The 17,067-nt window shown below is 57.5% G+C and overlaps 2 protein-coding genes across 4 annotated transcripts in view; one reads left to right on the top strand and one right to left on the bottom strand.

Moving 5' to 3' along the window:
* The window catches only part of SLC43A3 (solute carrier family 43 member 3), a 56,382-nt gene extending 40,820 nt beyond the window's left edge, over positions 1-15,562 (bottom strand). Inside the window, exon 1 of the mRNA XM_036996702.2 lies at positions 15,458-15,562. The gene's annotated coding sequence lies outside the window, so the exon portion shown is untranslated. The remainder of the gene's footprint in view (positions 1-15,457) is intronic.
* RTN4RL2 (reticulon 4 receptor like 2) lies at positions 2,378-16,778 on the top strand. 3 transcript variants are annotated; one of them, XM_036996829.2, is made up of 3 exons: positions 2,378-2,846; positions 8,393-8,874; positions 15,440-16,778. In XM_036996829.2, exons 1-3 carry the CDS (start codon positions 2,816-2,818, stop codon positions 16,187-16,189), a joined length of 1,263 nt encoding a protein of 420 aa, XP_036852724.1. In that variant the 5' UTR covers positions 2,378-2,815; the 3' UTR covers positions 16,190-16,778. The 3 variants fall into 3 exon arrangements, with proteins under 3 accessions (XP_036852724.1, XP_073071922.1, XP_036852725.1); XM_073215821.1 differs by lacking the exon at positions 2,378-2,846 and adding an exon at positions 3,568-3,683; XM_036996830.2 differs by lacking the exon at positions 2,378-2,846 and adding an exon at positions 5,484-5,561.
* Positions 16,779-17,067: the final 289 nt, after the last annotated feature.

Below are 17,067 nucleotides of genomic sequence, written 5' to 3'. Positions count from 1 at the left end.
AATAAGGGATCAGAATGCCCAACAAGGAAGGCCAAATGCACTTGGAAGACACCAGCCACCCAGCCGCCCACCATTCATCCATCCAAAAGGGTTCATTGAGCACTTGTGGGGAACTGGGAGATGCACTAGAGGAGTTTCCTGCCCTCAGAAAGCTGGCAGTCTAGTCAGGGAACGTGGTGATTCAGCAGACGCCTGTATAGAGGGGTATGCGCAGAGGGGTTTGTGAAGGTCTGAGGCACCCTCAAGTTGAGGGTGCCCTCTAGGGCTCCCAGGCCTGAAGGAGAGGCATGGAAGATTACGAGCAGGGACACCCCGTTCCCTGCGGTGCACTCCGGGATGGGGGCTCCCCTCCAAGCTTTGGGTGCCCACCCGTGTTGGGGACCCTGGGTCCCCCCACTCCTCCCGAAGAGTGAGGGCCCAGGGAACCGATGACAGCACACCTGAGTCAGCGGGCCGCCCACCCGCCCCTCAGCGTCTGTCTCCGCATCTTGTGATATTTCGCTCCCGGGGAGCCGGCCCCACCGCACTCCGGAGGCAGCTCGGCAAACAAACCCAGCGACAGATTGTGCCGCGGCTCATTCCGGGGAAGGACGCCAAATCCCACCCTGCAACCCCCAACACTCCCTCCCCACCGCCCGCTCCCGGCCCTCCTTCCGGGCGCGGGCCCAGCGCAGGGTGGGTCCCGGGAAACGCAGGGGCCTGTTCCTGCCTTGGGATGGGAGGGGGACGCGAGCCACAGAGACGCCCCTTCCGCTCCTTCCTCGGGTGAACACGCGAGGGGCGGAAGGGGTTAGGTGTCTGGGAGCCCGTGAAGGGCTGAGGGTGAGGCCGGCAGGGGGCGCCCGTGTGTCGAGGTGCAAGCGGGCGGGGAGCACCGGGAGACAGAGACAGAGATGGAGAGACGGGGAGGCAGGGAGCCACGAGGACAGACGGGAAGCGACCGGGACACGGAGCGACAATGAGGGAGACAGAGAAAGGAGTGCAGAAAGAGACGGATGCATGCAGGGAGGAAATGACAGGAAGAGAGTAAGGAGGGGAAGGGGAGGCAGGCAGGAACGCAAGGAGCGAGAGAACCGAGGGAGACCATAATACAGGAGAAAGAGTCGGGGGAGAAAGTGAGAGAATCGAATGAGAACGGAGGAAGCAAAGAATAAATGGGAAAATGAGGCCAGCATTTATAAGCGCCGACTGTATGCCAGGTGCTGCTTTGGACTTCGGCACCGATAGAGAGAAAGGGGCAGAGAGCTAGTCAGGGAGGTGGGGGGCGGGGGGCTCTGCTTGGCTCCCGGGAACGGCCACCCGGGGCTCCCGTGTTCCCTCCCGCTGGGTGGGGCTGCGCGCAGATGGTCCAGCACCCGCCGCACAAGCCGCACTCGCCGCCCCAGTAGTCCCAAACCCACCTGAGCCACTGGACCACGGTCCCCAAAGTGACTCCCGGCAGGGCCCGAGCCTACCCAGCGCAGGGACGCCTGCGGAGGGCCGGATGCGGGCGCCGGGCGCCGGGTCAAGAGAGCCTCTGTAAAGAGACTCAAGTCACGGGTTAGCTGGTATCGCCCCGAACGCGGCTACGAGGGGCACTAGGGACCGCTAACAAGATCAGAAGGCATCCCTCACTTTAAAAGGAAGTAGGGGAAGCTCGCGTGAAGCGAATGGTCTCCTCCCCACCTGAGTCCTCTCCTATCCCGTCCCCGCCCCCTGGGGGGTTAGATATCCCCTTTAGGACGCATCACACCTGCACATAAAAATGCACACTCGCACGCGCACCCAAACTTGTACCCTCTCGCAGATTCATTAAGGGACAAACACACAACCAGGCACATGTACCCTCGCCACCCATTCCCAAGCGCTAGCGCCAAACTCGCACACCTCCAGTGCAGACACACGCGCTGGCGGGCACTCAGCGGCTCACCAGTTCGCACACTCACTCGCCGCCCGCTTCCCTGGGCCTATATAAGAGGTAGTGTGCAGGCACTCAGTCACACCTGCACAAGCGCGCGCCTGCACGCTCATATGCACTCGCTCTTGCACACACAAACTCTTGCATGTGCTATCTTATATTCACACGCACTCTGGGCTTAGGGTCTGGGAACGGAAGGGGAAGTGCAATCTTGGAGCGCTCCCAGGAGAAACACTGGAGACCTGGACATTGACACCGCGGACGCGGCGAGGAGGGGGAGGTGACCCGAGAACCCATCTTCTCCGGGAAAGTTGGGAGGGGGAACCGGACACGTCCACGGGAATCCCATACACTACCACACCCCCTCGGGAAGGCATTTCCTGAGAAATCGAAGGCGATCGAACAGTCCTCCGGGTCCCCACCAGGAGGGAAGGGGGCCGAGATGGAGGGGGCTAGAGAGCCGCTACCTCTTCCTAGTGGCCAGGGAAGGGTTAAGTAGGCAAGCTGGGAAGCGAGGGAGGAGCCAGCGAGTGCGGGAAGGAGTGGGGGTGGTTGGGAAGAGCTTCTTCGCCGTCCCCACTCTCCCTCGGCGAGCAGCCGGGTCTCGCCGACGGACGGACTGACGGACCGGCGCGCAGCCTGCGCTGCTGGGGGCGCCGGCACGCGTCGTAGACGGCTTGCTCCAGCCCTCCCCGCCCCGTCGCGTCGCGCCCCGCCCCGTCCCGTCGGGGCCGATGGCTGCTCCCGAGGCCCGCAGCCCGGGGGGCGCAGGGTAGAGCGCCGCGGCCCGGCCGCCCATTCCGGGGACTCCCGGGCCCTCCCGGAGCCCCGCGGAGTCCCCGTCGTCCGTCTGGGGGGCTCAGGGAGCGAGTGGGAGCGCCTCCCCCTGCCGCCCCCTCCCCCGAGCGTCGAGACAAGATGCTGCCCGGGCTCAGGCCCCTGCTGCAAGGTAAGGACCCCAGCCAGCCGGATGGCGGTGGGCATCCTGGGGAGCGGCTCCCGGCTCGAGGGGGATTAGCCTGCGAAGGGGAAAAGCTTAGCCCCGGGCCCCGCCCCCGCCCCCGCCCCAGGCTGCGGGCTGGAGGAGTGCGCCCAGCTCGGAGCCTGCGGGATGCGCGGCGAGCTCGTGACCGAGAGGGGGACGCAGGGGGTAGGTGGACCGGCCCGGGCTCCACCTGCTCGGGGGGACGCTGAGGACTCGGGCCGGCTGGGGAAGCACCGACTCAGCAATTCCTCGCTCCCCGTGCCTCAGCACTTTGCAGTCACCTGGGAGGACGGGATGTGGGTAGTGGGCTGTCTCGGAGAAGACGGGGCGCAGAGGGAAATCCAAACGGTTCTCCCCCGTAGGACAATGAGAGGGCGCTAGAAAGGGGATCGTTCCAGGGGTTGAATGCCTGGGGTGTGGACCAGAGATTCGGGGTGGAGTGGGGAACGGGGTCAGAGGGACGGGGGAGGAAGGGGCAGCCCAAGGAGGAGAAAGTGGTTAGGGGAGGGCGGGAGAGAGGAAGGAAAGGAGGAATAAAGGTAGGACGGTAAAAGCCTGGAGGGAAGGGGGACCCAGGCGAGAACAGAGGGAGAGGCAAGGGGAGGGCAGACCAGATTCAGGGGAGGGTGGGGAGAACACTAGAGACAGGAACCCTGAATCTCTGAGAGATGGTAGCGGGAAAGAGAATGGGACCCCGGGGACCTGGAAGGAGAGGCGAGCATGAAGATTACAAACCCGAAACCTAAGACGGATAAAGAAGGGGGTCAGGAACTGCGGACGAGGATCCCGGACGAGCGCTAGGTTTGGGGACCGAGAACCCTGGGTGGGACCGGGGCTGGGGATGATCGGGATAGGGGTGGAGGCTGGGGAGGAAGAACACAGATGAGAAAGAGGGATGGGGGTGGGGGTGCCCAGGGATGAGACAAAGAAGCTTCTGGTAACCACTTCCACGTGGGAAGCCCTCCATCCCCAAGGAACCTGCCTGTCACATCCCTTCTCTTAGGGAGTGGTCGGTGGGCCAGCCTGGAGCGGGAGGGGCTTGCTCTGAGCTCAGGGCTATGGGGGCGGCAGTGAGGCGGGGCAGGGGGAGGACATTCCAGTGGGATGGCAGCCTCCAAGGGTGGGCACCCTGGCTGGCTCCGTGCTGCCATTTATATCTCCGGGCCCCGTCGTCGGATCCTGCCACCGCCACCACGGTGGCTGCTTATTTTGGGGTGTTACATTCTGGCAGAGTGAGAAGCTGTTTGCAGAAGCTCTAAACCTCGGTCGCCCGCGTCAGTGCCTCCTCAGGCCCCTGCGTCACTGGCATTGCCACCACCTCCATTCTGCTCCTCAGCTCCCACCTCCTCAGCCCCTGCCCCCTTAGCACCTGCCCAGCAGGTCCCAGACATTCCCCAGCCTTTTGGGTGTGGAGCTATTGCCTCTGGGCTGGGACTCTGTGCCTCCTTCAGAGCCAAAGGCCATGACTCCCTTTCCAGGGGCACCTTTCCCTGGGGCCACTCTGCCCCGGGAGTTAGGCACCCTAGCTTCTGCCACCTACCCCAGGTCCATCTCACTCCTCTTCAAAATCCTTGTTTCACATAGGCCCCTGGATTAAGGGATGGCTCCTGAGGTGAGAACTTTGTTTCTGAGCTCTGATACCCTAGGGTGGTAGTGGAGTCCCTGACAGTGGTCCCTCAGCGAATGGATACATTTTGGCTCTGGGTACCTCAGCCTTCTGGGACCAGTACCACGTTCTGGCCTCTCTCTGCTTGCGCACCCAGTCAGTTATGGTCACATCTTCCAGACATTGACCATCCCCTCTCGGCTCCCAAATAGGTGGTCCCCTTGAGCAGCCTTAACCTGGAGCCCAGGAGGAGAAAGTTGCAGAGCCTGGGTTCCTTGCCTTGACCCTGAACAGCCAAATAAACCTGGCCTCATGGCTGGCCCAGCCCTGTGCCCCTGGGTGCAATTTCCATCCTCCTTTTACCTCAAAGGCTGCAACCCTCACGCTCAGGGGTGCTTTCCGTGGATGATCTGGGGTCTCCCAAAGAAAAGTCAGAGGGTCCCTTCTGACATGAGCTTGTCCTGTCTCGGTTCCACCTTGTACTAGCTGCAACTCATTTCATGTTTGTGCGCCTCCCTTCCCCTTCTGCAAATTAGCAGCCATAATATTGATCTTAGGGGGGCTCTGTTGTTGTATTCTATGCATAAAGACATGTACAAATACAGTACCTGGCACACAGTAGGTGCTTAATAACAGATGGTTTCTGCCCATCCTGCTGTACATCCCTGTGCAACGCTAGCCATCACCTGCTGACTTTAGAAAAAAAGGAAGAGGAAAGAGGATGGGTGAGCAGAGAGGGTGGGGGAGGCTGTCAGAAAGGGCTTTCCTCCGCCTAGATAGTAGTCGGGATGAAAGGAATGCTTCGAGAAAGATACTGAAGGCAGACTGGCAGAAATTGGGGTCAGGAGGCTGGGCTGCTCACTCAAAAATTGTCCCTTCCCCTCTCTGGCCCTCAGTGGGGTTACCTGTGAAATAAGGGGTTTGTTCTCAATGGCCACTGAGGGATTCCCCCTTCCAGCTCTGACACTGTGCATCTTGCCCAGCCTTCACCAGGGATACACAAAATGGGAGCCAGGAGTGAAGCTGTGGTCCTGGGGGAAGAGAAGACCCGGGCCTGGCGGGAAGGAGTGATGGTGAGGAGCCACTAGAGGCCAGGGGTGGGGAGGAGACCAGGGTGAGAAGGGAAAGGGTGCCTGCTAGGCAGGCAGGTCAGGCATGGGGGGGCAGAGGAGGAAGGCACAGCTCCCAGCCCCCACTGCCTCTACCCAGGAGCTCTCCAGCCAGCCCTGGGGGCAGAGAAACCCAGAGCCCCCCACCTTCCCCTCCTCCTCTCCTCCAGTGAGAGCCGCAGCCTGAATTATGGATGAGGCTCCTTGGGTTACAGCTGCTCTGCACGGCAGCAGCGAGGGCCAGAAATGGCAACAGAGTCACTGTTACGCAGCAGCTGTCATGGAGGGCCCCTGCTCTGGGCCCCTCCTCAAAGAGCCTTCAGCGAACACCACCTTGGACTTGGGGTGGGCAAGAGGAAGGGGGTGTGGGGAAAGAGGAGGGGAACTCCCCAATGTGGGCAAGTAGGGGGCCAGGCAGTTGGGGGTAAGAGATGAAAGAGGGCCCTTGCCAGCCCCTGCCAAGCTCAGCCTCCAGGGGTTGGAAGAGACCCGGGCCCCAGGGGTGTGGCTCAGACTGAGCCCCCTAGGGTTGCTTGCTCTTCTCTCTATCTCATCTGGGGTACAAATCAGCCCAAGAGGCCGAGGGAAGAGCTCCACAATCCTCCAGAGGGTTGGACCTTCAGAGCTCACACTCTGGTGAGCTTGTGGATAAAGGGTGGGATTACAGGCTCAGAAAAGGATTTGACTTCCTCTGGTGTCAAGTCCTTGGGGAAGCAAGCTAAGAGGATGACTCTGCCAGGAAGGGAATTGCCCTGGCCAGGCACCAGGAAACTCCTTTCTGGTTCTTGCCTTGCCAGCCACTTTGCTGTATGACCTCAGGCAAGTTGCTTGCCCTCTCTGAGCCCCAGTATCACCTCAGTAGAACACGTGCTTGAACCAGATAAATCTGGAAGACATTTTCCAGCTCTGAAATCTGTTCCAAGCCCCAAACCTCAGTCCTCATGAAACTCATGCTGGCTCCCCTACCATGCCCCTGCACCCCACTTCTGCCTAGTTGGGATGAGGGGTGAGAGGCATGCTCCTCCACCCCACGTGGCTCTGAAAAACTCAGGAGGAGAAAGTAATCGTGAAACGCCGCACGGGGGAGGGGTGAGAAGGGCCGAGAAACGCGGAGGTGGTGTGAAGGAACGGAACAGCAGCCGCTGTGTCACTGAGTATTACATCACACCCAGCCTACACACGCACGGGGCGCACTCACACACACGCGGAGGACAGCCGGCACGCTCTCGCACAGGGAGGGGTCGGGGCCCAGTTGGCACAGTGCCCGAACTTGAGGAGTGGGAGGGGAGTACCACGCACATCGGGCACAGGGTCCCCTGCCCTGCGCCTGTTGGGGGGGGCATCCATGATGTCCACGCCACACTCTGGACCTGTGACAGCCATGTGCACACACCAGGTTCGGCAGCACTTCATACAGTGAACACCCAGCTTACACCCTCACCCAAAATCACACACACATGCACAAAAGCATTCACACAAAGCAAACTCTAGAACTGGAAGCATCCCCTAAAGTCAGGGACCTGTTGATTTCTCCCTGGTCACCTTCACAGACCTACTATACTGCTTGAAGTAGAGGGTTCTCAGCTGATGGGTGCCCAGGGAAACGACGGCCCAGCGTTGACTCTCCTTCTCCCCAGGCAAACCTGCCAGACAAAAATCTCAGGAGTCATCTGGACATCAGGATAAAGGGGTAGAGGTCAAGCTATTTCCAGCCCAGAACTTTGTCAGCTGCTGTGAGGGCAAGTAGGCCAGAGGACAGGGATGAATGAGGGGCCCTGCACCCCTTGCTATATGGCACAGGGATACGGGGCCTAGTCATGACTCTTTAGCCCCCAGGCCCTTGGGCCTCCCTGGGCCTGTTTTTGCCTGTGTATCATAGGATGGCTGGACCCTATCCAACATGCAAAAGTTAACTTGAAAAAAGAAAATATTTAGAGACTTTGAATGAGAAGAACCTGGGTGTACAGTGCAGGTTCCCAGGCTATCCCCCAGGCACTGTGATTCTGCCTGGGCAGGGCCAAGGAAGCTGCATTCTTTCCAGGACCCCCAGCTGATTTTGGTGCAGATGGCTGGTGGCCCCAGTTGGAAACCCACTGACCCTTGGGCCCTAAGGGCCCTTCCAGCCCGGAGAGGCTCTGGTTCTCCCCAGGTGAAGGGTTCAGGAAGGTGAGGGAGGAGGGCTGTGGTCACCAATGGGCTCGGCAAGGCCAGGCTCCAGGGTGGCCAGGGGTCATTTTCACGGGCCTTAAATTCACAAGGCCTCTCAGTTTACTCCCAGCCGTTCCCAAGTAGGGTGATTTCACTCCCCAGGAGAGTGGCGATGTCTGGAGACATTTTGGGTTTCATAACCAGGGGGAGGTGTTACTGGCATCTAGTGGGTAGAGGACAGGGATGCTGTTTAACACCCTAAATAGGACATTATATAGGACTGCCCTCCACAACAAAGAACTACTGGCCCAGCTCAACACCCAGGCTGAGAAGCCCTGACAGTTAACATGGTCAAACTGTTTTTCATTCCTGTTTTCCACCATGAAAACAGGAATGAAAAAAGATGACCTCTTGTCAAAAGATTTTGAATGATCACAGTGCTTCCTATAATGTCCTGTTGACATTTCTTTATTTTGTTAATACCAAGAGCCTCAAACAGTGGAAGAGCCCAGGGCTTCCTGCAACTCTGCGGCTGCACCCAGAACCCCTGATGGAGGAGCCCCGGACTCCCAGCCTAGGGGCGGGCCAGCAGGCTCCTGGCTGCAGCCTCCAGGGCCCCAGCACAGCTTTCCCTCCTCTCCTGGCAGGTCCAGCCTCGGCCTGCCTGCTGCTGATGCTCCTGGCCCTGCCCCCGGCGGCCCCCAGCTGCCCCATGCTCTGTACCTGCTACTCGTCCCCGCCCACCGTGAGCTGCCAAGCCAACAACTTCTCCTCCGTGCCGCTGTCCCTGCCGCTCAGCACGCAGAGACTCTTCCTGCAGAACAACCTCATCCGTACACTGCGGCCTGGCACCTTCGGGCCCAACCTGCTCACCCTGTGGCTCTTTTCCAACAACCTCTCCACCATCCACCCGGGCACCTTCCGCCACCTGCAGGCCCTCGAGGAGCTGGACCTCGGCGACAACCGGCATCTGCGCTCCCTGGAGCCCGACACCTTCCAGGGCCTGGAGCGGCTGCAGTCGCTGCATCTGTACCGCTGCCAGCTCAGCAGCCTGCCCAGCCACATCTTCCGCGGCCTGGTCAGCCTGCAGTACCTCTACCTCCAGGAGAACAGCCTGCTCCACCTCCAGGTGAGCCGGCCCCACCCCGACACTCCCTGTGCCTGGGCCTCTCTGTCCCCAAACACAGACAGACACCCTTCCTGCCTCAACATCTCTCTCTCTCTGGCCCTTTTCTAAGTTTCTGTCACTCTCACATTCTCCAGGGGCTGTTCTTTATTCCATTTCCTCTGTCTGTCTGTCTGTCTGTGTCCACAAGTTTGGGTGGCTTGCGGTCTCCCTCATAATTCCCCAACCCCCAGTCTGTCTCCCTCTGCCTCTGCCTGTCTGTCTGTCTATCCCTTTCCATCCTCTCTGCCTAACTTGCCTCCCCCATCTGTCTTCTTCTGCCTCTTCTGTCTGTCTCCCTTCGCACGCCCACTGCACACACTCCCCCATGTCTGTCTGGGTGTATGTAGTGTCTCTTTCTGTGGTCTCTCCTTTTCCCTCGTTTGCCTTCAGGGGACTCTGCCTTTCCCCAGACACGCAGCCCAGGCCTCTGTGGCTGCTCCCAGCACACACACCCCCACGCCCTCCCACATGAAGGGAGGCGGAGCAAGAGCACTGGGTCACTGCTGCTTGTCCCAAAGAGGGTTCCGCCCCTCTCCACCTCGCTGGGTAACCGGACAAGGGGAGACCCTACCCTTTCTAGAGTCCCATCCCCCAAACCTTCATCTCAGTGCAAGGCAAGAGGGCAAAAAAAAGGGCAAAGAGCTATGAAGTAGCTGGAAAATGGATGGTCTGGAAACGGAAGGAATAACAGTAATTGCTATTTATTGTTATCATCATTGATCTAAATATTCTTTATTGTTGTTGTTATGCTGACTGTTTGACGGTCAAATCCTCCCATTCTATTTCCCCAGGAAGCAATCACACACCCTCCAAACTGCTCTGGGAGAAAATCCTCCCTCGGCTCCATCACCTCTGGCTGGAAGGGGACAAGGATACCCAAATCCTCCCCGCCCACACCCTGGTGCCCACATCAACCTGCGAGGTGCTTCCTCCTCCCTCCCCCGGGGCTGGTGCCTAACTGGTCACCAAGGTGCTGATTTGGAAATCTGGTCAGTGTTGCGGTTGATAATCATAGCAACAACAATAATAATAATTTTACAAACATTTACCGATCACCCATCAGGTGCTAGGTGCTGAGAATATAGCAGTGAACCCAACAGACAAAATGCCCTGGCTTCCCAGGGATAGCATTCTAGTGGGGGAGAGAGACAAGGAGAAAAATACATGGTGACTTGGAAAGAGACGGCGTGGCTATTCTCATGGCATGACCATGTGTGTCCCACACTGTGCTAAGGACTTCACAGGTATCCGTCCACTCTGCCATTTACAAGTGTGTGACATTTTTTAACCTTCCTGGGCCTTAGTTTTCCATCTGTAAAATGGGGGTAGCAAGAGCACCCATCTCCTAGGGATTTTATAAGCGTTAAGCCCATGAATAATTTGTAAAGCACTTAGAATAGTGCTTGGCACACGCTAAGCACTATATAAATGCTTGTTAAAATAAGATTTAAAAAGGAAGCAAGCCTCATTTAACATTGGTCTCTGTGAAGTGGCCCATCTTGGACTCCATCCTAGAGACCTGGGTCAACTTCAAGGATCACTCTGAGGCCATCGGTAGGTCCCTGAATACTCCCTCTTCTTTTTTTCCTACATTTGTCTAGGACCCTGTGGTTTACAAAGTGTATTCAGCAACCTCATCTCATTTCTACAACCCTATTGGGAGACTGCACCTCCTTCCAGATAAGGAAACTGAGGCCAAGGGTCTCAAAGACTTTGTATATATAAGGCCTCTAACCATAAAGTCTCTTAAACCTTTGTCCATGTGACTGGGGTCTTACGTGTTCCCACCAGCACGTGGAGCCTGACAGTAGAGACACAGAATGGGAGTTCCTGAGGCCACACAACCAGGAAGAGCTGGTGGGGCTTGAGGCTGCATGTATGACGATATTTCAGGCCATTCTCACCACTCAGAACCCTCCACCAGAGTCTGTCTGGGTGCAGAGAGGCGAGACTTGAAAACATAGCAGTGTGGGCTCATGTTTGAAAACACACACTGTGGAGTGTGCCAGACCAAAGTTTAGATCCTGGCTCCTTTATGACTTTGGACGAATTACTTAACCTCTCTTGAACTCCATTCCTTACCTATAAAATGGTAATTATGATAGTATTTAATAGTAATACTTATCTAAGAAGTGTTGTAAGGATTAGAATTTCGCACAGGAGTGCCAAAGGGTGCTATCATCATCATCATTATTATTACCACCAGTAGCACAGCCAGTGTTCCTGAGACCCTGACCTCCTTATCAACACTCGTTAGTTGTTCAGAATGAGGAATCTGGGGTTAGAGGGCCTAGGTTTGAATCCCTGCCCTGGTATTTTCTTCTTATTTAACTTTAGGCAAAAGCTGCCTCCCCTCTCTGAACCTCAGTTTCCTCATCTTTAAAACTGGAATAATAAAAAGAATACCCTCTATAAAGAACGGTTGCAAAAAGCAAGTGAGTTCATGTCTGTAAAGCATAGTTCAGTGCTGAATAAATCATGTCATTATGACCCGACCCTCCACTGGCTCTCAGACCATGAACAGCAGCCAGCACCTGGGGTCAGCAAAGGGCTGGGCAGAGGTGACCTGGGGGTGCCAGGGTCTTCCATTCCACACACACCTGGCACGCATGGTGTAGGGCAGCATGGAAAGGCAGCATCTTCACACCTGGCCCTGTATAGAGGAGGAAGAGCGAGCCAGCCTCTGCCTGGGAACTGCCTGGCAGAACTAGGCTGGGAGATGCCACAGGCATGGGAGAAACACATGCGGGCTGGGGTGAGATCCACAGAATGCAGGTGTGGCCCAAGATGGAGCCCAGGCTGCCGCACGAAGGAGTTTTAGAGGAAGCAGGAGGATTTCCCCTTTGCCTCACTTCTAGGATGAGGAAGGTGGATATGGAAATGGGTGGAGTGAGGTTCTCACAGACTGTCTGCTGTATCCCAGGCTCTGTGCCAAGTGGGTTCATTCATCATTGGATGTTTATTGAGCACCTACTACATGCCAGGCAGTGTTCTGGGTGCCAGAAATTACGGAGTAAACAAAAACAGTATCCCTGCTCTTCTGGAGCATATTTCCTACTGGAGTGGAACCAGATGACAGACACCCATATTCTTTTTAATCACTACAGCCTGCATGGTGTGTAAGAGCAGTCATTGCACTGGGGCAGATCTGAGTCTGAATCGCAGGCCTGCTTCCGATTTGCTCTGTGGCTTTGGGCAAGTTACTTAACTACTCTGAGCCTCAAAGGACCCATCCATAAAATGAAGAAAGCAAACTTTACCTTGGGGGGTTTGTTGTGAGGATTAAAGGAGATGCTACTTAAGAAGGACTCAGCACAATGTCTGGTTCAGAGGAAGCATCATTTCCCCCTTTTAACAGCTGAGGACACTGAGGCTCAGTGACATTAAGGCACCAGTCCAAGGTCACCCAGCTACTAAGGGGCACAGCCCAGGTCTGACTCCAGAGTGCCTTCCGCAAGAGGGAGCTCTGTCTCTAAACGTCACATCCACTTCCCACTACACATAGCTGCTGGACCACAGACAAGTCACCTGCCCTCTCGGAGCCTCCTTCTTCTAATCTCTGAAAGGGGAACAATAATATCTGTCCCATAGGGTTGTGATGGTTAAGGCACTACATGGGATCTTTGCAGCATGGAGTCTGGCACATGGTGAGGGCTCAGTATGTCAGCTGCTTGACAACGGTGACGTGGACAATGACGATGGTACCTGGCATAAATTTGTGAGCACTGCGAGTGCCTGGACAGAGGAGACACCCGAAACAGCTTTGTTGAATGAATGAGGCACATTCCAGGACTCACTTATTCGTAAATATCAGATGAGGATGGATCTTAATGATCAACTCTCTCAAGTACCTTGTTTCACAGATGAAAAAACGCTCAGAGAGGTGCCTGGAGCTGCCCAAGGTCACACAGCCAGCAGCTAGTGCCAGACTGGAGAGCTGGGAGGCTGGAAGGAGGCAAGGTTAAGAACAGGATACTGTCGGGGGAGGGGGGCAGGGCTGCAGCGCTGAGATTCCAAATGGATGCTGAAAGCTGTGAACCGGCCAGGGGGAGGTGAGGGAAATGTGGTTTTGAAATGGAAGTGGATGACTTTAGCAGAGCTCTCAGCCCAGTGGGAGGGGGAGATGGGGAGGGTGGGGGGAGGGCAAGGGCTGTGATAGTCAAGAGCTTATTAATGCACAGAGAAGGGTTTTAACAGTGGAGAGAGGAAGGACCGGATTTGAGAGTTGCAGCCTAGGAAGTGGTAGCAGGATTTGGCAATAGCTTGGGTGGGGGTTGGGGGAATGGACCCCCAGGTTGAGGCTCAGAGGGGAGGGGCAGGACTTCTGCAGGCAGAAAATAGGGAAGGAGAGGAAGTTGGAGTCAAGGAATTCTGTAGCCCCAAAACTGGGCAGTGCCAGCCAAAGGTGCCTGAATTCTTCAGGGTCTCTGAACCTTTCCTGACCTCTCCCAAGTCCCTGAATTGCAGTTTACTCTGTTCCCTCTGTGCCCCCAAACCCCATATTGATCCTCTGGGCCGGGTATCTCGGGGAGTGTCCTACTCTTCCTGACACTCCATAAAAAGAAAATCCTAACTAGGTGTTTGTGTACAAGGGATTCAGAGTCCACGGCCTGGGTGGACCAGGAACAGAAAGACAAGGGCATGAGGCCCAGTTGGGCCAAGCTGGGCCACAGAGGTGCAGAAAGCCCACTAGAGTCCTGAGCTGGGCCTGGGGCTGAGGCACCAGGGGGCGGAGAGTCAGAGGCAGCCAAGAAGGTTGAGGGGATGGATCTCAGTGTGGCCAAGAGGAGGGTTCTTGGCAGGCTCAGTTCCTGTAGCAGAGAGGGCGGAAGCCAGATGGGAGGGGGCGAGAACATGCAGGAGCACAGGAAGGTGGAGGCTGTGGGTGTGGATTGGGAGTCAACGCCCTCCCCCCACCTGAGAGCCTGTGACCAGGCTCCTGGGTGGGTGGGAGATCACCTCCCCTGACAGGGATGGGTGGGGAAGCCACAGCCAGGAAGCAGGTCCCTGGGGTGAGCTGGCACAGAGGATGCTCATGTCTCCAAGACCCTCCTGGGCAGGCTGACCACAGTGATGTCCTGCACAGAGGGGAGGACCTCAGGACTGGTCCTCTCTCTGACAAGCCCTTTGTCTCTCTGGGTCTCAGAGCCCTTGTAAAATGTAGGCTGGGCTGGTGGATCTGGAAGCACTAATCACCAATCCTGAGCTGGTTACCATGCAGAGTCAAGCCCCCTGCCCCCTCCCACTGTGGAGCTTACCCACCCTCCTACCTCACCCCACCCCACCCCTGTTAATTCTGAACCACAGTCCAGGGTCCTTCCAGCCCTAACATGGCCTGATTCAGGGCGGCCTCAGCCCTGGGCACTGGGACAGCCCCTGTAAGGGGGCAGTTATGCAGGGCATCAGGCAACAGGCTTCCTTCCCCTCCCCTGCTGCTCTTGGTCTAGGGGATGGAGCTGACACTTGGTCCCCTTAATATTCCAGTCTAGTGGCAGAACTTTTGGGCCCCAAGAAGCCTCCTCTGTTGGAAGAAAATGATGGGACCTAATTCAAACCGACCCACGGCTGTCATCTTAACCACCATTCATTCATATGCCCACAGGGTACTGAATCCTTACAGTATGATCTCATGAATCCTCCCCCAGTCTGCTGAGGGTGGGTGTTTCTGAGTTACACTACTGAGGAAACTGAGGCTGAATGAGGCTAAATAACTTGCTCAAAGTAATACAGCTGGGAAGAGGGCAAGCTGGGTTTGAACTTGACTCCAGCCTGGATTCCTGAGCCTGTGGACTTCATCACTGGACTGAATCCCAATGTGCCACGCACCATGCCCAGCACTTCACCCATGTGATCTTTATATGGATTGTACTCCTTAATCCTCAGAACAAACCCAGGAGGAGGTACTCATCCCCATTATACAAATGAGGAAACAGGCTTAGCTAGATTACTGGCTTGGCCAAGTTAACAATAGTGACTAACTCATCCAATGCCTAACATGAAAATTTTGTTCGAAGCATCTTGATACATGTTGCTTCATTTAATCTCCAAATTTTATAAATGAAGAAACTGAGTCACAGAGACACTGTGACTTGCCCTAAGTGGCACAGTCAATGGCTAGATCAGGAAGTCTGGCTCCCCAGTCTGCATGTTTAACCAAACCAGAGGGTCTCCTCCAAGGGTGGTCCTCTGACCAGCAGCATCCTCAGCACCAGCAGATTCACAGGCCCCGCGCCAGACCTGCTGAATCAGAAACTCTGGGGCCACTGCTCAGGGATCTGCAGGGGATTCTGATGCACCCTCAAGTCTAAGAACTGCTGATCTCAGCTGTACTGCTTTTCCCACATTAACCTCTAAATAGTTGGAGGAGGCAGGATTCCAACCCAGGGCTCTAAATGAAAAGGTCAAACCCCTTCTATTCTACCATGACGCTGGCAGATCCTTCCCTCCTCCAGGCCCCGGGGAGAAATCCCCACCTGCCTCTCAGGGCCATTCTCTTTTCTCCCCCCTCCTCCCACCCCGCCCCCAGGATGACCTGTTCGCGGACCTGGCCAACCTGAGCCACCTCTTCCTCCACGGGAACCGCCTGCGGCTGCTCACGGAGCACGTGTTCCGCGGCCTGGGCAGCCTGGACCGGCTGCTGCTGCACGGGAACCGGCTGCAGGGCGTGCACCGCGCGGCCTTCCGCGGCCTCAGCCGCCTCACCATCCTCTACCTGTTCAACAACAGCCTGGCCTCCCTGCCTGGCGAGGCGCTCGCCGACCTGCCCGCGCTCGAGTTCCTGCGGCTCAACGCCAACCCCTGGGCGTGTGACTGCCGCGCGCGGCCGCTCTGGGCCTGGTTCCAGCGCGCGCGCGTGTCCAGCTCCGACGTGACCTGCGCCACCCCGCCCGAGCGCCAGGGCCGAGACCTGCGCGCCCTCCGCGAGGCCGACTTCCAGGCGTGTCCGCCGGCGGCGCCCACCCGGCCGGGCAGCCGCGCCAGGGGCAACAGCTCCTCCAACCACCTGTACGGGGTGGCCGAGGCCGGGGCGCCCCCCGCCGACCCCTCCACCCTCTACCGAGACCTGCCCGCCGAAGACCCGCGGGGGCGCCAGGGCGGGGACGCGCCCACAGAGGACGACTACTGGGGGGGCTACGGGGGAGAGGACCAGCGGGGAGAGCAGACGTGCCCCGGCGCGGCCTGCCAGGTGCCCCCGGACTCCCGCGGCCCTGCGCTGTCCGCCGGGCCCCCCACCCCTCTGCTCTGCCTCCTGCTCCTGGTGCCCCACCACCTCTGACTGCGGTGCTCAGACTGAAGAGGCCAGTGTGCCCCCTTCCCCTCGGCGTCCCTCCCCGCAAGGTGCAGCTCTGGGCCAACCCCGCCCCTGGCCTTGCGGCCTTCTTTTCCGTCCCTTGGACTAGGCCACCTCTCCCTGCCTCCTGGCTGGCTTACGGCAGCCCCAGAAGGGCGCCTCTGGTGGCTCGGCCCTCCGCAAATCCGGCCGTTAACTTTCCCAGACCAAGGCTGGGGGGTGGGCCACACCCCAGGCAGCCGCTGACTGCCTCTCCCAGTGCCCGCAGTGGACTTGAGAGGGGCTTTTGTCTGCAGAGCATCGTCCACCAGCAGAGCCTTGGGAAGCTCCCCAGGAGGGAGCCGCACCCAGAAACCCCTTGGAGGGAGGCCTCAGGCAGGGCCAGGCTGCCCCTAGGCCCCTGCTTATCCTGGCCCCCTCAACCTCCCGACACCGGAGGAATGCTTTTCTCCTAAGTCTACCCTGGACACTTTTTAGGGTGCCTGGAGAGAACTTTCTTCTCCACCGTGGCCCCTGTGTGGTGAAGATCAACAGAAGTTGTTTGGGAAAAAAAAAATTTATTAAAAAATTCTATTATTTTATCTTCTTTTGTAAGATTTGTTGGTTCAGAACCTCAAAAGTGGGAGGAGGGTTTAGATGCCTCTGATTCAGTGCCAGGAGGGTTGGCTCAAGGGGAGTGATGCCGTGCCATCAGAGCACTCCTTGCTGGTTGGAGCAAGTGGGCGCTGTTCCCCCTATGACAAGAAGCCGGAGCCTGAGGGAAGGGGACATGCCCCTGGAGTCCCAGGCAGGCCAGTGACATCTGACAGCACCTCGCCTCCTAGTCTGTCCAGAAGCAGCAGACACAAGTGGGCACCTGAGGA

The sequence above is a fragment of the Manis javanica genome, chromosome 11 (assembly GCF_040802235.1).
Source record: "Manis javanica isolate MJ-LG chromosome 11, MJ_LKY, whole genome shotgun sequence".
NCBI lineage: Eukaryota > Metazoa > Chordata > Mammalia > Pholidota > Manidae > Manis > Manis javanica.
Note: the sequence above shows the minus strand (reverse complement) of the source record. Positions and strands in the feature narration are given on the sequence as shown.